Source organism: Mobula birostris, chromosome 2 (genome assembly GCF_030028105.1).
Source record: "Mobula birostris isolate sMobBir1 chromosome 2, sMobBir1.hap1, whole genome shotgun sequence".
Classification (NCBI taxonomy): Eukaryota; Metazoa; Chordata; class Chondrichthyes; order Myliobatiformes; family Myliobatidae; genus Mobula; species Mobula birostris.
Window position 1 is genome coordinate 16,858,726 of NC_092371.1, and position 21,845 is coordinate 16,880,570.

At 43.2% G+C, this 21,845-nt stretch overlaps 1 protein-coding gene across 2 annotated transcripts in view; it reads right to left on the reverse strand.

Moving 5' to 3' along the window:
* Positions 1-21,845, reverse strand: part of gabpb2b (GA binding protein transcription factor subunit beta 2b) — a 45,718-nt gene that overhangs the window by 22,883 nt on the left and 990 nt on the right. Inside the window, exons 2-4 of one of the 2 annotated variants that reach the window (XM_072238280.1) lie at positions 21,257-21,407; positions 11,858-11,965; positions 5,498-5,665 (exon numbers count right to left, since the gene is read on the reverse strand). In XM_072238280.1, coding sequence (XP_072094381.1) covers positions 5,498-5,665; positions 11,858-11,965 — 276 coding nt within the window. In that variant the 5' untranslated portion in view covers positions 21,257-21,407. The remainder of the gene's footprint in view (positions 1-5,497; positions 5,666-11,857; positions 11,966-21,256; positions 21,408-21,845) is intronic. The other variant, XM_072238271.1, reaches the window with a different exon arrangement.

A 21,845-nucleotide genomic window follows, 5' to 3' on the forward strand; every position in this document is an offset into this window, starting at 1 on the left:
GGACACGCTGGAGGCAGGAAGCATGTTCCCGCTGATGGGTGAGTCCAGATCCAGAGGCCACAGTTTAAGAATTAGGGGTAGGCCATTTAGAAGGGAGTTGAGGAAAAACTTTTTCACCCAGAGAGTGGTGGATGTGTGGAATGCTCTGCCCCAGAAGGCTGTGGAGGCCAAGTCTCTGGATGCATTCAAGAAAGAGGTGGATAGAGCTCTTAAAGATAGCGGAATCAAAGGTTATGGGGATAAGGCAGGAACTGGATACTGATTGTGGATGATCAGCCATGATCACAGTGAATGGCGGTGCTGGCTCAAAGGGCCGAATGGCCTACTCCTGTACCTATTGTATATTGAAAACTGAAAACTCTTCAGGGAGCATCGTTGTAAGGATAAACAGAGATTCTGTCAGGCGTTACTGCCATTTTCTGTTTTTAATTTGGATTTAAATGGTTAGCTACCAGGAATTCCTGCTTGTTTCAAATGGAGCAGAGGTACTTGACAAAGCAGTCCCCCTAATCTACGTCAGGTCTCACCAATGTAGAGCATGCTGCATCGGGAGCACTAGTATATGACCCCAAAAGATTTGCAGGTGAATTGTTGCCTTACCTGGAAGGACAGTTTGGGTCTTTGAATGGCGGTAAGGGAGGAGGTGAATGGGCATGCTTGCAGGGATGAGTGCCAGGAGGGAAATACTGGGGAGGGATGAATAGTCAAGAGAATCATGGAGAGGATGATCCCTGTGGAATTGGTCAAGGGAAGGGTGGAGGTAAAGATATGTTTGGTGTTAACATCCCATTGAAGATGCCGGATGCAGAGGCTCATGGAGTGGTAGGTAATGACAAGAGAAATTATATTCCTGTTAAGGCAGTGGGAAGATGGGGTGAGCGCAGATGTCTGGAAAATTGAGGAGATACGACTGAGGAAGGGATGGAGGAAGGGAAACCCCATACTTTGAAGAGGAGGAAAATTTACCAATAGCCTTTGCATATTCCCATTCCAGGGAAGGACCCCTGTTCTTTGTGATTTTTATCTGGCTGGGTTAGTAAGCTTACAGATGAAGACTAAGGGTGGTGGAGTGGTGGATAGTGCAGTAGGTTGTCATAGGTCACAACAGGACATTGATAGAATGCAGAGCTGGGCAGAGAAATGGCAGATGGAATTGAACCTGGAAACATGTGAAATGATTAGAAGATCAGGTTTAAAGGCAGAATCCAGGATTAATGGGAGAACTCTTAGCAGTGTGGAGTAAGAGGCTTCTAGGGGTCCACGTCAGTTGATCACTCAAAGTTGCAGAGCAAGTTGAAGCGTGGTTAGAAACTGCATGGTGTGCTGGGCTTCATTAGTTGGGGGATTGGGTTAAAGAGCTATGAGGTAAAATTGCAGCTGTATAAAACTCTGGTTTAGAAAAAAAAACCTCTGGTTTGACCATACTTGGAAGATTGTGTTTAGTTGTGGTCACCTCATTATAGGAAGCATGTGCAAACTTTAGAGAGGATGCAAAGGGAATTTACTAGAATGCTGCCTGCATTAGAGAACATGTCCTGTAAGAAAAGGTTGAGTGAGCTAGGACTTTTCTTTTTGGAGAGGAGGAGGATGAGAAGCATAGATGATAATAGGCATCGATAGAGTGGATAGCCAGTGCCTTTTTCCCAGGGTTAAAATGGCTAAAACAAGGAGGCATAATTTTAAGGAGATTGGTGGAAAGTATAGTGGGGGAATATCAGAAGCAGCTATGTGGTGGGTGGAGGGATTAGATTGGGGGGAGGCTATGTGGGGGGGGGAGGGATTAGACTGATCTTAAAGTAGGATAAAAGGTTGGCACATCATGGGCTGAAGGGCCTTTACTACACTGTTTTATGTTCAAGAAAATCCAATCAAGTGCCTTGTAGTAATTACTATAGAAAATAGTAATTCAGCCAGCGGCTGGCAGATTTCCATTAGCAGTTGTGTGGATATCTCAGTTGAAAGACCTGGCACGAAGTTTGTTACGATCTTTTCCTTGGTGGAAGCATGCCATTTCTCCATACCTATCAAATCTATCAACAACTTGAGGAAACTTCTTCTAAACTTGAGGAAACAGAAGTGGAATGACCACTTTGTAATTATATAATTTCTTAAACCACAGAAAATGTACTCCTTACACCCTCAAACACAGCTTTTCTCAGATATAACATTGTAAACTGAATGGATTACCACAAATCTTTGTACAAGAATTATCTTCTTGATTCCATTTTCAAATTCAAGATAAATGAAAAAAAGTCCACTAAACTTTTATTGTTTACATGCATAAAATCTTCCACTATTTTCTCCTCCATAATTGTAATCTGTTCTTTTCCTTTTAGATCCAAAGATCTTTCTCACAATGAAGCCCTTTCAAAGAAGTATAACACTGTCTTTGACCTGAAATCTCAATGTGACAATGCAGAATTTCAGAAAGCGACAGGGAAGGAAATGTACTAAAAATTAAGTCTATTTTATAACCGAGAATTTAAATCTCTTTTTATTGCCTCTTCCTGACTTTTGAATTAACTACATACGGGCTGTTACTTTTTTTCAGCAGATCCATGATAGCATTTATAATCCATAAAATCCTTGAATCCCTTTTCACTGTGCCTTGTTAAGAGACCATTCCATCATTTTCTACTGTTCATTCAATATCTCATTATCTACACCTCTAACATTTGTCTTAACTACTCCCTGTGGGCATGGATTTCTTAACAATTATTGGATAACGTGTTTTTTCCCAGGTTCCCTGTTGGACATATTGGTGATTGTATCCTTGTTCTACTCTCAACTTCAGTGCATTAACTCTATCATATCTGAATCACAGGATCTCTATTAGAAGAACCTTTGTTTAAAAAAAGTACAGCTTGCTCATTATTTCCTGGATTTGACCAAACAGTTGTGGCAATATTCTAATAAATCTTCCTTTTTGTACCACCTTTATCATTTAGAAATGCATGCATTAAAAAAATGATACAACGTTCCTCCAGAATGATATCACAAGAAACACACAGGACAAACCAAGACTAAAACTGACAAAACCACATAATTACAACATATAGTTACGACAGTGCAAAGCAATACCATAATTTGATAAAGAGCAGACCGTGGGCACGGTTAAAAAAAAGTCTCAAAGTCCCGATAGACTCATCATCTCACACAGGCGGTAGAAGGGAGGAACTCTCCCTGCTTCACCAACTTGCTGATGCAGCACCATTGGAAGCACCCGACCACAGCCCGGCACGTAATTGTCGGCCCAGCGGCACCTAATTAATTAGCATGCTTATTTCAGCTTTTTTCTTAAAGATGTGCTGGATGCGTCCCGAGCACCGCTGGACTGCTGCATTCTTCGCGGATCAGTATCGGTTGGCGGCCCGGAGGGTGGGGGCCACTGCACCACCCAAACTCCGATGACTCAGCCTAACACACCATCATCAGTGTGCTTGCTGTCTTCCCGATTCCCGTAAGTGATACTACACTGTACATACATTATTTCTACTTTATATAGGCTGTGTATTTTTACGTGTTATTTGGTACAATTTGGCAGCTTCACAGCCTAAAGGTTACTGGAGAGCACTTGCGCCGTGTTTCTGCCAAGAGTGCTTGCGTGAGATTTTCGCTACAGAGAGCAGTTCAGGCAATGATTGTGGAAAAGTATTTCTACTTTATATAGGCTGTGTATTTATCATATCATTCCTGCTTTTACTATATGTTACTGTTATTTTAGGTTTTACGTGTTATTTGGCATAATTTGGTAGGTTATTTTTGGGTCTGCGAATGCTCACAAAATTTTAGACAATAGACAATAGGTGCAGGAGTAGGGGGCCATTCGGCCCTTCCAGCCAGCACTGCCATTCACTGTGATCATGGCTGATCATCCACAATCAGTATCCAGTTCCTGCCTTATCCCCATAACCTTTGATTCCGCTATCTTTAAGAGCTCTATCCATCTCTTTCTTGAAAGCATCCAGAGACTTGGCCTCCACAACCTTCTGGGGCAGAGCATTCCATACATCCACCACTCTCTGAGTAAAAAAGCTTTTCCTCAACTCCGTTCTAAATGGCCTACCACTTATTCTTAAACTGTGGCCTCTGGTTCTGGACTCACCCATCAGCAGGAACATGCTTCCTGCCTCCAGCGTGTCCAATCCCTTAATAATCTTATATGTTTCAATAAGATTCCCTCTCAGCCTTCTAAATTCCAGAGTATACAAGCCCAGTCACTCCAATCTTTCAACATATGACAGTCCCGCCATCCCGGGAATTAACCTTGTGAACCTACGCTGCACTCCCTCAATAGCAAGAATGTCCTTCCTCAAATTTGGAGATCAAAACTGCACACAGTACTCCAGGTGTGGTCTCACCAGGGCCTTGTACAGCTTCAGAAGGACCTCTTTGCTCTTATACTCAATTCCCTTTGTTTTCCCATACAAATAAATGGCAATTGCTTCTTCACTTTACGACATTCTGGCTTACGAACCGTTTCATAGGAACGCTCTACCTTCGGATGGCGGGGGAAACCTGTAATCAATTGAACATCTCCCTGTGAATGTACTGAGCACAACCACTCTACATAGGTAGGAGATACTCAGGCAGTGCCACTGAAGAGAGAAGTAACATATACTTTTCAGATAAGGGACATTTCAATCGTTCCAAATAAATACATTCGACATCAGATTCCTTCTTCTACAGGCCTTTACCTTTCCCACCCACCTTGCTTCACCTTCTAGCTTGTCCTCCTTCCCCTCACCCATCTTTTTATTCTGGGATCTTCTCCCTTCCATTCCTGTCCTGATGAAGCGTCTCGACCATTATTCATTTCCATAGATGCAGCCTCCGGTATTTTGTGTGTGTTGATCTATTCTCTTAACTTTCAACATTGACTGTTTTCAGGCACGTCTGATGGAGGTGTTCCCAAACAGAGAGAAGTGATTCTGTTCAATTGTTCAAATTAAAAAGGAACCTACCTATTTACCTGCTGATTTACATTGGTACCTCATTTTTCCTATAATCCCCTTCATCACTGTCTCTCCACTATTTGAAACTGTGCTGCACTGCAATGAAATTCAATTCAAAGCCTTTGTAAAAGCAGCAGGGAAATCTGGGTGTAGGGGGGAATGAGATGAACACATCTGACAAAGAATTATCAGTTATACAAACTTATTGCTGGAAATTAGCAGCTGGGGGTGAGCACATTGATCTTTGACATAAAGAAACAGCATTATAACCAGAGCAATGCAACTGAAAAATTAACAGTCAACTGCAGATGCTGGGAAACTGTAAGAGCAGAAAATGTTTAAAACATTGCTGCCTTTGTGGAAAGAGAAACACAAATAATATTTAAGTTCCTGCTGGTGGGTACTTTACATAAAATGTTACTTCTGCTTTTCTGCCATAGAACCTGCCTGACCTGCTCTCCTCGGTGTTTCCAGCATCTTCTGCTTTTATTACTACTTAAAATTAAAATTAAATACTGAGCCTCAGTGATTTCTGAGATTACCCTGATTAGCAGTTCTACAATGCTTGCATGGCCCTCCGCTGCTGCCATATGTAGTGGTGTCCTGTCAACTTTGGTGCGAGCGTCTCGGCTAACTCCAGCTCTGAGAAGGACTTCTGCTGTGGAGTAATGGCCATATTGTGCAGCAAGGTGAAGAGGAGAGGTGCCGAGCTGGGGAGCAAAGAGAATGATACATCAGCTTCTACTTCAAAGAGATACCCATAGGAGCCCACATCTTAAACAGCTGTCAAGGGAAAGTATCAATGACAATACCTTGCCTCACGAGAAATCTCAATGTTGAAAAGGTCCATTCTCCCTTCACCTTTCTTTCACCCTGCCTCCTCTTGAAAAATCACCATTATCCCCTGCTCCATTCCAACAATTGTCCATCTTCATGCATCACCCTAAACCGCAACAGGCTGTGTACACACAGTGTATTATCACACTTCCTGTGACCTCTTATGAGATGTGAGAGATCCAGTGTGTTTCCGATTACTCACAGGAAGGGTGTCCAACAGCAGTTCCCCTCAGACCAAACTGGTTGGAGCAGCAGCTGGACTCACTGAGGAGGATACAAAGGGCAGGAAGTGTTACAGGCAGGCGTTTCAGAGATACAGTCATTCCAAAGGTTCAGTTAGATAGATGGGTGATCACTAGGAGAGGCAGGCAGGATTGTCCTGTGTGTGCTCATATCTCAGACAAGTATACCATTTTGGATACTGTTGGGAAGGATCATCACTCAAAGGGAAATAAGGTGCAGTCAGATCACTGGCATCTTGACCTGCTCTGTTGTACAGCAGGGTATTGCAAGGACAACTCAAGTATTACTGATGGGGAACTCTACAGTCAGGGGCACATACAAGCTGTGGCTGTAAGCGGGACTCCAGGATGACGTAGCAGATGAATGTTTGGCTGAGGAACTGGTGCAGGGGACAAGGTTTCAAATTTCTGGATCATTGGGATCTCCTCTGAGTAAGGTATGACCTGTGCAAAAAGCAACACACACACACACGCAATGTTGGAGGAACTCAGCAAGCCAGGCAGCATCAGTTGAGTTTCTCCAGCATTTTGTGTGGCCTGCTGAGTTCCTTCAGCATTTTGTGTGTGTTGTTTGGATTTTCAGCATCTGCACGTTTTCTCTTATTTGTGGTCTGTATAAAAAGGATAGTTTACACTTGACCCAAGGGCAACCAATATCCTTGTGGGCAGGTTTGCTAGAGCCGTGAGGCAGGAGTTGGGAACCGGAGTGATAGGGCAGTTGATATACAATTAGACGCAGTGCATAGCGAGACTATGAGGAAGGACAGGCAAATAACCAGGCAAAACTGCAGTTAAGGGGATGAGTTAAAGCATAATATGGGGCCAAAATCAAAAGTGGTGATGGCTACAGGACTGAAGGTGTTATATTTGAATGCACACTGTATACAGAATAAAGTAGATGATTTTGTAGCGAAGTTAGAGACTGTGATGGTATGGGCATCTCCAAGACCTGGCTGAAAGATGATCATATTGGGAGCTTAACATCCAAAGCCATACATTGTATCAAAAAGGGAAGCAGGTAGGCAGAAGGGGTGGAGTGGCTCTATTGGTAAAAATTGAAATCAAATGGTTAGAAAGATGATTGGAAGAATCCTTTTGGGTAAAGTAAAGAAACTGCGTGTAAAAAGACCCTGATGGGAGTTATATATGGGAGCCAGGATGTGGGCTACAAATTAAAATGGAAGATATAAAATACATGCAATAAGGGCAATGTTACGATAGTCATGAGGGACTTCAATATGCAAGTAGATTGAGAAATCCAGTTGGTGCTGGAACCCAAGCGAAGGAATAATGAGATGGATTTTTAAGCACTTTGTGGTTGAGCTCACTTGGGAAAAGGCAATTTTGCATTGGGTGTTGTGCAATGAACCAGATTCGATTAAGATAAAGGAACACTTAGAAAGTGGTGATCATAATATGATAGAATTCATCCTAATGATCAAGAAAATCGAATGGATCAGTATTACAGTGGAGTAAAGGGAATTAGAGGCATAAGAGAAGAGCTGGCCAAAGTTGATTGGAAGGGAACACTAGTAGGGATGACGGCAGGACAGCAATGACTGGTGTTTCTGTGGGAAATTTGGACGAAGCAAGTGAGATACATCCCAAAGATGAAGTAGTACTCTTAAGGGAGGATGAGGCAACTGTGCCTTACAAAGGAAATCAAAGAAAGCACAAAAGCAAAAGAGAGGGCATATAACACAGCAAAAATTAGTTGGAAGTTAGAGGATTGGGGAGCTTTTAAAAACAAAAAGAAGACAACTAAAAAGTTATAAAGAGAGAAAAGAAGACATATGAAGGTGTTAATAATATAGAAGAGGATACAAAGCAGTTTTTCAGATATATAATACAAGGAGAAAATTACACTGGAGGGGTAGTAATGGGGACAAAGAAATGGCAGATGAACTGAACAGGTATCTTGCATCAGTTTTCACTGTTGAAGACACTAGCAGCATACCAGAAGTTCAAGAGTGTCAGACAGCAAAAGTGAGTGTGGTTGCTATTACTTGGGAGAAGGTGCTTGAGAAGCTGAAAGGCCTGAAGGTAGATAAGTCACCTGGACCAGATGGACTACACCACAGATTTCTGAAACAGATAGCTGAAACGATTGTGGAGACTTTAATACTCAAGAATCACTAAATTCTGGCATGGTTTTGAAGGACTGGAAAATTGCAAATGTCTCTCCACTCTTCAAGAAGGGCAGGAGGAAGTAGAAAGATGTTGTAGTCTATTATGCAGGATGAGGTTTTGGGGTACTTGGAGGCACATGATAAAATAGGCCAAAGTCAGAATGGTTTTCTAAAGGGGAAATCTTGCCTGATAAATCTGTTGGAAGTATTTGAGGAAAATAACAAGCAGGATAGACAAAAGAATGTCAGTGGATGTTGTTAATTTGGATTTTGAGAAGGCCTTTGACAAGGCACCACACATGAGGCTGCTTAACAAGAGCCTATGGTATTACTGGAAAGATACTAGCATGCATAGAAGATTGGCTGACTGGCAGGAGGCAACAAGTCAGAATAAAGGGTGCCTTTTCTGGTTGGGTACAGGTGACTAGTGGTGTGCCACAGGGGTCAATATTAAGACCATTTCTTTTCATGTATGTCAATGATTTTGATGAAGGAACTGATAACTTTGTAGCCAGGTTTGTGGACAATACAGTAGTGTTGAGGAAGCAGGCTGTCTGCAGAAGGACTTAGACAGATTGGGAGAATGGACAAAATGGCAGATAGAATTTAGTGTAGGTCATACACTTTGGTAGAAGGAATAAAGGTGTGGACTATTTTCTGAATGGAGAGAAAATTAAAAATCAGCAGTGCAAAGTAACTTGGGAATCTTCATGCAGGATTCCCCAAAGGTTGGCTTGCAAGTTGTGTCAGTGGTAAGGAAGAGAAATACAAGGTTAACATTCATGTTGAGGACTAGAATAGAGAAGCAAGGATGTAATGCTGAGGCTTTACAAGGCATTGGTCAGAACTCAGAGTATTGTGAGCAGTTTTGAGCCCCTTATCTAACAAAGAATGTGCTGGCATAGGAGACAGTCCAGAGAAGGTCCACAAGAATGATCCCAGAAAATGAAAAGGTTAACATATGAGGAGTGTTTAATAGCTTTAAGCCTGTACTCGCTGGAGCTTAGAGAATGAGAGGATCACATTGAAGCCTACCGAAGGATACAGAGAGAAGGCAGGAGAATCACATTGAGAGGGATAATAAATCAGTCATAATGGAATGGTGGACCAGAGTTGAAGGGCCAAATGGCCTTATTCTGCTCCTCGGTCTTATGATCTAGGATGGTGTGCTACACACATGGTGCCAGGGTTAATGATGTGTCCTGAGTGACGAATGGTATTCTGAAAGAGGAGGGTGAGCAGCAGAGGCTGTGTTAATAAAACAAAGTGTTAAAAAAAACAAGGTAGAAAGAGAGATGAGCTCCTGCAAAGAGAGTTTTGGGAGGTGGGGAGAAAGTGAAAAAAAAAAGTGGGGTGTACCTCGGGATCACTCCTTGTACTATGTGTTAGCAAAGCAAGAAATAGGAAGGTAGTACAGGTAAATGAGTGGTCAAGGGTCTGGTGCAGGAGAAGGGGCCTAAGGCATATTGGATCATAGGGCTCTCTTCCTGGTCAGCTGGGATCTGTACATGGAGGATAGCAGGGGTACTAAGATCTCAAGGGAAGGTTTGTTGTTGCTATTTGAGGGTTTAAATTATTGTGTTGGGGGCTGGTGGGAATCAGCAAATTGAAGGGGAAGTTGGAAGTTAGAAGTTAGATCTGAAAGGAAGGACCGGCAAGGTCAGGTTAATGAGCAGGATGGGGCTGATGAACTGAAGCGCATTTATTTCAGTGGAAGGAGTATCATGGGCAAGGCTGTCGAACTGTGGGCCTCATTTAGTACATGGAACTACTATGTTGTGGCCACTTCAGAGACCCGGTTGAGAGAGTGGTGGGGGCAGTGGCTCAACCTTTCAGGATTCAGATGTTTCAGATGCAAGAGAGGGATGTAAAAGATATGGGGCAGTTGCAATACTAAGCACGAACTACGTCAGAGCTGCACTTAGAGGAGCTTCTGGAGGGCTCATCCAGCAAGGCAATGTGGGGAGAGCTCAGGAATAGGAAAGGTGCACTCAGTATGATGGGGTTATACCACAGGCCTCCCAACAGTTAGCAGGAGATAGAGGAACAGATATGTAGGCAGATAATGAAAGGTAAAAGTGACAACATAGTTGCAGTGATATAATTAAGCCATTATCGACTGGGACTCTGTTTGTACCAGAGGCTTAAATGGGGCAAAAATTGTTAAGTATATCCAAAAAGGTTTCTTGACACAGCATATAGAAAATGCAACCTAGAAGGGGCCACATTAGATCTTGTACTGGGAAATGAGCCTGGCCAGGTGATGAGAGTTTCAGTGGGACAGCATTAGATGGGATGAGTTTATTGGGTACAATGAATTTCCTTCTTCGCATGGAGACCTTGGGAACAATGATCATAACTCCATAGATTTTTAGATAGTTGTGGATAAGGATAAGAGTGAACCTTTGTGGCAAGTCCTAAATTGGGGAAAGGCATTGCAACTGCATTTTGCAAGAGCTTGGAGAAGCTGCTTCTGGGCAAATCTCTACCTGATATGTGAGAGTAGTTTAAAGCTGAATGATCCAATTCAGGACCAACATGTTCCCATGAGGAAGGCAGACCAGGATGGCGAGGTTTAGGCATCTTATATGACAGAAGATGGAGAAGGAGGCATATACACGGTTTTGAAGAATACCAATGAAGAAAGAGATAACTTTAATGGGGAATCAGTGGTGCTAAGAGGGGCAATGAACTGAGAACGGTGTCTGTCAGTTTTACGATGAGTTGTACTTGGTATCTGTCAGTTTTAACTTTCCACTTATTTGGCATCCTTCCTATTTTCCCCACACTTAACCATACTAAACCACGCGTCCTATAAGGGTTCTTTATCGCTTACAAGTGAACTCCTTTACCTGTGAAGTGGTGTGTTTTATTACTCCTTTAACCGTGAAGGTGCATGGTTGATTGTTCCTTTACTTGTGAAGGTGTGTGTACAATTGCTAATGAACACTGCTAAAAACAGAACCTTGAACCTTCTTTTACAACAGCTGAGCGTATGCTTGTGAAGGGACGTTGGTAAGAGGACATCAGTGGTGGGTGGTGGGGGGGAATGAGCAGTTGGACCATCAGTGGTGGTGGTGGAGAGACTGTCGCCCTGACATCCTGGTAGAACTGGGATACAAGTTTTGTTGGTGTTGGGTGTAAATCCAGGCACTGGAGCTTTAGCCAGTCAAACCTCACTGATTCACACTGGAGCTCCTTGATGCCAATCAAGTGAAATGCTTGTCAGAGATGTTGAAGGCACTCTCACTCCAGACTGAAATTTAGTTCTCAGGACACTTGGAATAAGGGTGTAATAAAGATCATAAGTTATGGGAGCAGCACAAGGCCATTTTGGCCCAACGAAGCTGCTCCACCATTCGATCATGGCTGATTTATTTTCTCTCAATCCCATTTTCCTGCCCTTTCCATGTAAACTGCACTTACTAAATAATGTCTGGATCCAAGTGACCCTGGAGAAACCCAACACAGGCACTATTGAGCAGATTATTGGAAATGAAGCGCTGTGTATTGATAAGGAGCAGCAAACCATTGTCTTGCTCCATTCCCACATGTGGGGCTAGACGTTTGCTGCCTGCCCATGTTCTTCTTTTGGCCACTACAGAACCCAGCTGTTCAATACCACTCCTAATCCATCCAGTATATTTCTTATGCCTCTGGTATTTGTGTCCTCTAGCCCATCCAATATACATACCCAATCCGTGGTGAAGGGAGCACCATTTGCCATCAGTGTCCGAACTTCATCATCCTGACCCTTTCGAGCTGCCTCCAACAACCTCTTCCCCAAATCCACCAGGGACATCTGAATGGATAAAAGGGTTAGAAATATCAGCAGGTCAGTCAATATCCAAATACAGGTGTTTTCCCCTTAGGAGATGAAATCCAAGCAGTGAAAGACAAAGAACTGAAACTCAAACACTGCAGTCTTCTGGTTGCTGACATGTGCTTTAGTGAGGGTAAATCATATAACATTGTGTTTTCAATCACATTAACTGAATGCTGAGAACATTTTGGCTGCAATATTCAGGGTTAAATATACTCAAAATTATCAGCTCATCCAGTATCAGTTTAAGTATGAAATAATGTGCCAGAGGCAGGAACAGAGGCACCTGGACAGATACTTGAATGAGCAAAGCCTAGAGGGAATTGAAGTTAATGGAAGCATTGGGGTTGGGATAGAAAGGCATAAGGGTTGGCATAGGTGGAGTGGGCCAAATGTCTATGATTCAAGAAAGCAGAGGAACATATTGATGTATTTCAGGAGGGTCCCAGGTTTGACTCAAAATCTATTCCAAGTTTACTTAACTAGTACACCTGTGCAAAACCAGTACAGAACTAGCAGAGATTGTCGCACAGTGGTATATGGTAGAGAGGGAGTTGCCCTGGCAGCTCTCAACATAGACTCTGGACCCCATGAAGTCTCATGGCTCCAGGTTAAATATGGGCAAGAAAACCTTCTGCTGATTACCATGAATCATCCTCCCTCAGCTGATATATCAGTACTTCTCCATATTGAGCAACACTTGGAGGAGGTATTGATGGTGGCAAGGGCACAGAATATACTCTGGGTGGGGGACTTTGATGTCCATCACCGAGTGGCTCAGTAGTACCATCACAAACCGAGCTGGTTGGGTTCTACTGGACATAGCTAGTAGACTGGGACTACAGCAGGTAGTGAGGGAACCAACATGAGGGAAAAACACTTAACCTCATTCTCACTAACCTGCCTGCTGTGGAAGCAGCTGTCCACGACAGCATTGGTAGAAGTGACCACCTCACAGCATTTATGGAGACTAAATCCTGTCTCCACATTGAAGAAACTGCGTTGTGTGGCACTACCACCATGCTAAATGGGATAGTCTTTGAACAGATCTAGCAGCCCGAGACTGGGCAACTATGAGACACTATGGGCCATCAGCAGCAGCAGAATTGTACTCAACTACAATCTGTAACCTCTTGGCCCAGTATAGCCCCCACCCTAACATTACCACCAGGCCAGAGGATCAACCCTGGTTCAATGAAGAGGGCAGGAGGGCATGCCTAGAACAATACCAGGCATACTTAAATATGAGGCATCACCCTGGTGAAGCCAAACACCATAAGCAGCAATAATAGACAGAGCTGAGTGGTCCCACAACCAACGGGTCAGATCTAAGCTCTGTGGTCCCGCCACATTCAACCGTGAATGGTGGTGGACAATCAAACAACTCACTGGATGAGGCATCCGTTAGTCTTGCGAGACCATGGATCTGCGCCTGGAAAGTCGTCACTCTCCAGGGCACAGGCCTGGGCAAGGTTGTATGGAAGACCGGCAGTTGCCCATGCTGCAAGTCTCCCCTCTCCACGACACCAATGTTGTCCAAGGGAGGAGGCTCCACAAATATCCCCATCCTCAATGATAGAGGAGCCCAGCACACCTGTGCAAAAGATAAGGCTGAAAGATTCGCAACAATCTTCAGTCAGAAGTGCCGAGTAGATGATCCAGCTCGGCCTCCCCCAGAAATCCCCAGCATCCCAGATGTCAGTATGCAGTCAATCTGATTTACTCAACGTGATATCAAGAAACGGCTGAAAACACTGGATACTGCAAAGGCTATGGGCCCAGACAAAATCCCAGCGATAGTCCTGAAGACTTGTGCTCCAGAACTTGCTACGCCACTAGCCAAGCTGTTCCAGTACAGCTACAACACCTACCCAGCGATGTGGAAAATTGTCCAGGTATGTCCTATACACAAGAAATAGGACAATTCCAACCCAGCCAATTACCACACTATCAGCCTACTCTCAATCATCAGCACAGTAATGGAAGGGGTCATCAACAGTGCGATCATGCAGCACCTGCTCGGCAATAACCTGCTTGTGGATACCCAGTTTGGGTTCCATCAAGGCCACTCATCTCCTGACCTTATCACCACCTTGGTCCAAAAATGGAACAAAGAGCTAAATACTAGAGGTGAGGTGAGGTGAGAGTGATAGCCCTCGACATCAAGGCAGCACTTGACCGAATATGCCATCAAGGTACCTGAACTAAAATGGAATCAATGGGAATTGGAGGAAAACCCTCTGTTGGTCGGAATCATACCTGACACAAAGGAAGATGGGTGTGGTGGTTGGAGGTCAGTCACCTCATCCTCAGGACATCACTGCAGGAGATCCTCAGGTAAGTGTCCTAGGACAACTAGCTTCAGCTGCTTCACCAATGACTTTCCTTCTGTCATAAGGTCAGAAATGGGGATGTTCGCAGGTGACTACATGATGCTCTGCACCATTTGTGACTCCTCAGGTAGTGAAACAGTTCATACCCAAATGCAGCAGGACCTGGACAATATCCAGGCCTGGGTGACAAGTGGCAAGTAACATTCGAGCCATGCAAGTGCCCGGCAATTACTATCTCCAACAAGAGAGGCTCTAACCATCGTCCCTTGACATTCAGTGGCATCACCATTACTGAATCCCTGAATATCGACATCCTGGGGGTTACCATTGACAGGAAACTGAATTGGTTTAGCCGTATAAACACCATGGCTACCAGAGCAGGTCAAAGCCTTGGAATCCTGCAGGGTGTAACTCACCTCCTGACTCCCCAGAACCAGTCCAGCATCTACAAAGCTCAGGTCAGCGGGGTAATGGAATACTCACCACTCACCTGGATGAGTACAGCTCCATCAACACTCAAGAAGCTTAACACCATCCAGCACAAGACAACCCACTTGATGGGTATCCCTTCCACAAGCATTCAATCCCTCCACCATCAACGAACAGTTGCAGCAGTGTGTACTATCTACAACACACCAAAGTTCCTAAGGCAGCACCTTCCAGACCCACAACCATTACCATCTAGAAGGACTAGAACGGCAGATACCTGGAAATCCCCCTCCAAGTCACTCATCATCTTGACTTGGAAACATATCACCATTCCTTCATTGTCGCTGGGTCAAAACCCTCCCTAACAGCACTGTGGGTGTACCTACACCTCAGGGACTGCAGCGGTTCAAGGCAGCAGCTCATCACCATCTTCTCAAGGGCTCTAGGGATGGGCAATAAATGCTGGCTTAGCTGGCGATGCCCACATGCCATAAATGAGTAACTTCTGAAATTATTTACAGATGCAGCACGGTAACAGGCCCTTCCAGCCTAATGAGCCTGTGCCACCCAATTACTGTATACCCATGTGACCAATCAACCTAGTAATTTGTACATCTTTGGATTATGGGAGGAAACAGTGTTTGGGGGGGGGAAGCGTACAAACTCCTTACAGTGTTGGGAACTGAACCCGTGTCGCTAGCGACGTAATGATGTTACGCTGGCCACTACGCCACTCTGCTGCTCATACCATAAGAGTTAATCAATTGTCAATGCTGTTGAATGAAAGACATTTTTACTCTCGCTGGTGAGAAATAAAAGATGACCTGTGCTGTGATGGAGTTTCGTCACCACATGAATTCTGTTCAGTCACTCAATGCATCAAGGCAAGCAACTGTAAAAGAGCAAGTTAAGTCAACGTTTCTATCAGTTATAATGTTGGTCAAAAAAAGCTCTCTGATCACCCACTCCAATTCTTGTGTCATCTGCAAACTTACAACTCCCACCTTGCAGCACTTGGCCTTGCTCTTCCAGTACACATTGAAATACCATTTAAATGGAACAAGAGCTTCTGCTTCCACCATTCTCTCTGACACTGTGTTCCACATCTCTCTCTCTCTCTCTCTCTCTCTGGGTGAGATATTTTCCTCACCACTTCCCCCGCCAACCCCAGTAATCCTGTTATCAATTAAATCTGATTACCCTAGTAGTTTGCAAAAGAATACAGCACAGAAATGCGCCAGTCTTTCCCTGGGCAGGAGCATCTAGAACTAGAGGCACAGGTTTAAGATGAAAGGGAAGATATTTAAAGGAGATCTGAGGAGGAAGTTTTTCATACAGAAGATGGTGGTTATCTGAGATTATTCTCTCAGCAAGTGCATTCCAGATTTCAACCACCCACAATTCTTCCCCACCATCAATGATGTCTCCTTAATGTTGCCATTAGGCAGGAGGTACAGCAACCTGAAGATTCAACAACACTTTCTTCCACACTGCCATCAGGTTCTCGAACTGACATGAAAAGCCTTAACACTACTTCCAACTAGATACTCTTTTCTCTCCCTGTGCTGTTACGTTTACTTTGTTGTGTTTGTAATGTACTTTGCTCCTGCAAAACAACTAACTCTCATGGCATTTACACCCTGTGTATGTATGTTTATGCAAATTTACTTTCACCAAATCCCTTTAACCTCTTACTACTTACGTTAAATCTAGGCCTCTGAATATAAATCTTTCTCACTACATACCTATGCTTTTCAATTTTGTCGAACTCAGTCTTCGTCATGACTGTTAAAAAAAATAAGAGACAGTCACTTCAAAGAAAAACTGAATGAGGTGAAAAAGGACAGGAAACTGTACTTACGAATTGTAATTAAAATGTGTTGTTTTAGTTTTGGTTGAGGTAGAGATACTGTCTGGCTGTCCTAACAAATTTCTCCCAGATCATTACATATCGTTTTGCCGAAATTCCATCTGTGGTACACCCTTCATTCCTCTTTCCCAAGACATTTTTCAGACATGTTGTTCTCCTTAAAACTAGGGGAGGAGCAATTGTGAAAAAAGAGCAAATTGCAAACATCAAGTTTAACGTTTTGTTCAGTGAGGCAGTTATGAAAATGCAATGGGAGAAATGAAACAAATGATCCACTTGCATGAGTCACAGCCTCTGTATGGTTTAGTGTAGCAACATGCCATTCTGTTCTTCCATCCCAGTCAGAGCCTCCACTCTTAAATAATCACTATCTTCACTTTTACTATCAAGTATATTTTACACCTTCCTAATTAAGTCTGTGTCAAAGAAAGATACATCACAGGTCTATCAAATCCATACAACTAACTCTTACTTAATGGAATAAAAATAATTCACCACATCACAATTCTGCAAAGTCAGAAGTTATAAATATGGTTCCGCCTGAAACTGAGAACAAGAGCCAGACTTATCTAGATGGGTACATTCCATCTATGTGCTTATTATCAGTAATAGGAAAGATCAAAAATAATCAATTCTGCCCTTATAGTAATCATTTTGTTCTAAAGTGTCTTTTGAAAATCTTCAACACCAAAGAGTACAGGTATAGGTTTAACAAGCCCAACGATAAAACAACATCTTTCTTTTCTTAAACTGGGGCCCATTGCAGGGAATTGAACAAGCTTTACATATTGAACCTGCAGCTGATACCAATTAACCTACCCTCCCGTGCATCAAGGAGCATCCATTTACTACAGTTGATTCTCAGAATGTAATTAGCTATGTAAAAGTTTTTTGGGTACCCAGATGAAATAAAAAGCATTTCAACACCAGCTTTCTTTCACTTCTATTCTCCATTACATAAACCTGACTCAATAATCAGAATCAGGTTTATTATCACACGCTTATGAATTTTCTTGTCATTAGTACAGTGCAAGACATGAAAATTGAAGTTTCAAAAGAAGTAAATAATGCAAAAGAATAACAAGGACCATTCAGAAATCTGATAGTAGAGGGAAGAAGCTGTTCCCAAAACGTTGAGGGTCTTCAAGCTCCTGTAGAGGAGGTCATGCCCTGGATGGTGAGTGTCCTTAACGACGGATGCTGCCTTCTTGAGGCATTACCTTTTGAAAAGTGGTGGGAAAGTCTATCCACGTGATGGACACGCTGAGTCTAAAACCCTCTACAGCTTGTTTTATCCTGCACATAGGAGTCTCCAACACAGGCAGAACAAAGCAAAAGCAGCACTATAAACACTGAATTAAATTAACCATTTGTGTATTCAAAAAGGTAAGTGGACTAAAACATGACCACTAGTCTGTCAGTAAGACACTTTGGTCTGCACCGACAAGTTGGATTAAAGGGCCCATTTCTGAGCTGTATTTCATTATTACTGACCTCATCCTTTCATAGCCACGCCTTTGTTATTAGGAGATTAGACCAACAGTCTGCTGCTGCAGACTGACTGCATTAAGAAACTGGTACCTGGCTCAGTGCACATCATAATCATGAGTTTCAGTGAGGTGGTCAGGCACATTAAGCAACTGGAGCTGGATTTGGACATACTTTGGATTGTCCAGGATGCTGAGAACATCATAAAACATGAGCTTTAGTGAGGTGGTCACACCCACCGTGCAGGAAGCAGATAGCTGGCGATCACCAGTACAGGTAGGGGGAGCAATCACTGCAGGATTGCCCCAAGGCCATTCCCCTCAGCAATGCATTCCTCCTTGGTGACTGTGGGGGTGGGTTGACCTCATCTGGGCACAGCAACAACAGTCATATCCATGGCACTGAGGCTGGCTCTGACAAGGGTCAAGTCAGGCAGAGCAATAGTGATAGGGGACTCAAAAATTACGGAGCTAGCCAGGAGACTTCGAGGTCACAAGAGCCTGCCTCGCAGGTCAATGATCTCTCTGACATTTGGCTGCAAACATTTTCAATGGGGAGGGTGAGCAATAAGAGGTTGTGGTGAAAATTGACACCAATTACATAGGTGGAAAGTGGGAAAAGATCCTGTGCAGTGAGCACAGGGAGTTAGGAAAGAGGCTGGAAAGGACCTTGAAAGTAGGAATTTCAGAATTACCTCTGGTGCTTCATGATCCAGAGGTTCAATGTTTTAGAAAAGATGGAAGGACAGCTTGTTGGGGGGGGGGGGGGGCGGTGGAGATACGTCTCAGCCAAGGTCGCTGTAAGGTGCTCCTTCCCTCCACTAGCCTGCAGGCGGGTCACCCTTGGGCAAAATGTAGCAACTGCTTAGACATCTGCCCCCGCCTTCCGATCAGGGTCACATGAGCTACTGCATATCATAAGTCCTGGTCATGTGACCATTGTCACCAGGCAGACAATTTCTGAAATATATTGATAAAGCCTGGGGTCACCCGTCTTGTAAAGAAGGTGGCAATTGCAAACCACTTCAGTAGAAAAATTGCCAACAATCATGGTCTAAAGACCATGATCATCCATGTCATACAACACAGCACATAATGACGATGAATCATTCTGATGGGATTATATTACAGACAGCCACTGGATCATTGAGGAACAAATATGGAAGCAGATGGGGGAAAAGTTGCAAAAGCAATTTCCCAAATATAGACTGTGACCTTAGTGCAAGAGGTTTAGGCGGGCAGAATTTAGGGTTAAGGTAGAACTATCCCGATGACTTAAATCAGGATGTCGATAGTTCAATTAGTAGAGCTGCTGTTGGGAAATTAACCTGGCCAGGTGGTCATCCTTTCAGTTGGAGAATACTTAGGAAAAATTGATGGCAATTTCTTGTTTTAAGATAGCTAAAAATAAGGATAAGTATGAATCTTGCAGGAGAATATGAAGTTGAATTAGGGTGGATTAAGCAGGAACTAGTGAGAGTTCTTTGGAAAAAGTTGCTTTCGGGCAAGTGCTTGCTTGTCTGACATTCGGAGGGTATTTAAAGACCAAATGCACAGAGCATGGGGATGTTCCAGTAAGGAAGACTAGAATGGCAAGGTAAGGCAACTTTGGGTATCAAGAGAGATGGTGAATTTAGTTAAGAATGCAAAGGAGGCTAAAATCAAATAGAGACCTTGAGGATTACAAAGAAGAAAGAAAAGAATTCAAGAAAAGAGGGAACTTTAACTTGGAGGTGGAGGATATCCTAAATAAGTACTTTGCATCAGTATTTGTAAAGAAGGACATGGAGGATAATGAGACTTTGGGTCTCCAAAGTCTGATGAAATATACCCCAGGTTATTGAGACGGGCAAAAGATGAGATTACTTGGAACTTGATCAAGAGCTTCCACCTCCTTTATAGGCCATAACCAAGGTCCCAGAGGAATGCCGAGAAGCTGATATTAAACACAAGAGATGCTGCAAATGTTGGAAATTCACAGCAACACACACGAAATGCTGGAAGAGCTCAGAAAGTTGGGCAGCATCTATGGAGAGGAATAAACAGTCGGCATCTTGGGCCATATGGCCTGCTCCTACAGCCTACTGTTCAGTTATTCCTACACACTTGAAGAGAGATACCAAAACATTGAAATAAACCCTGCTGTTCAATGTCCTCCTCACCCACGGACCACTTTAGTTCCTAAACCACAGTTCCACTCAGTAAACCTGAGGGATGAGAATGTAATTAAAAACTAAAATGACCAATGCCTGTTGACCTTTGGCCCCATTAGTTTCCCAAGAAATCTTTTAAACAATTTCTATTCTGCTGTTGTAGCACTAGTAAACCACTTCCTAGTACAAAAAGTTGTTTTTTTTGAGGTGGTGACAAAATAAAACTGAAGGTAGAGCAGTGGATGAGTTGTATATGGATTTTAGAAAGGTTCTTCTTGGTAGACTCACCAAGAGAATGGTGAGGCATGGGATCTAGAAGAAGGTGGCAGTGTGGCTTCAGACCTGGCTTTTGCACAGAAGGCACAGGGTGGTAGCAGATGGAGACTGGAGGTTCTGGGACCCTTGCTATTTGTGATTTTTATAAATGACTTGGAGGGTGAAGGGTAGGTTAATAAGTTTGACACAAGATTGGTGATGTTTTGGATAGTGTTGTCCTCAGTTGCCACTGGAACCAGATAGGATGCAAAGCTGGGCAGAGAAGTGGCAGACTATGAAACATCAAACTTTAAAGTGGAGTACAGAGTTAATGGCAGGATTCTCAGCAGTGTGGAGGAAGAGGTATTTTGGGGATCAAGTCCAAAGATCCCTCAAGGTTGCTGCACAAGTTAGTAGGGTGGTTAAGGTGTGTTGGTCTTCATTAGCCAGGGAATTGAGTAATGTTATAGCTCTAATACAAGCACATGAATGTAAGAAAAATGGAGGGTTATAGGCTATAAAGGAAGGAAGGACTAGATTCATCTTGGAGGTTTATATAGGTTAACTAAACATTGTGGGACAAAGAGCCCATACTGTACTGTACTAAATTGTATACAAGGATTGGTGCTGGGGCCTTTGTTGTTTATAATAAACTACTTGGATAAGAATACATAATCAACTTTGCTGACAACACCAGCATTAATGGAGGCAGAGAGGAATGTTCTCACAACCTACGGACTCACTTTCAAGGACTCTTCATCTTATGTTCTCAACATTTATTGCTTATGTACTTCTTATTTCTTCTTGTATTTGCGCAGCCCATCTTTTGCACATTGGTTGGTGTCTGTCCTGTTGGGTGCAGTCTTTCATAGATTCCATTGTTTCTTGTATTTACTGTGAATGCGCACAAGAAAACGAATCTCAAGGCTGTCCTGAGATTACTATTACAGCATCCAGAAAAGTACACTGGGCTTTCCCGCTTAAATCAATAACAGTATGTTGCAATTTTACATCGCTGGTGGGGATTTCCCCATTGAAATACAATGCCACAGGTCTGTATCAGCATAGGGATAAACTTCCACAATTTTCATAGTATGAAGTCACATGAACCATAAGTAATTTGTTGATGTGTTTAAAACAACACCAAAGACATGCCCTATTCTGGGATTTATAAGCTTTGTGGCGCAGTTTAAACACTCGCATGCTAAAGAGCACCAGTCGATCAGCCCCTTTCCATTTGTTATTTGAAATTATGAGGGGTTTTTTTTGGTCATAGCACACAAACAGTCAGATGCACGTTTCATGTAAAAACTGACAATGTAATAATTGCCC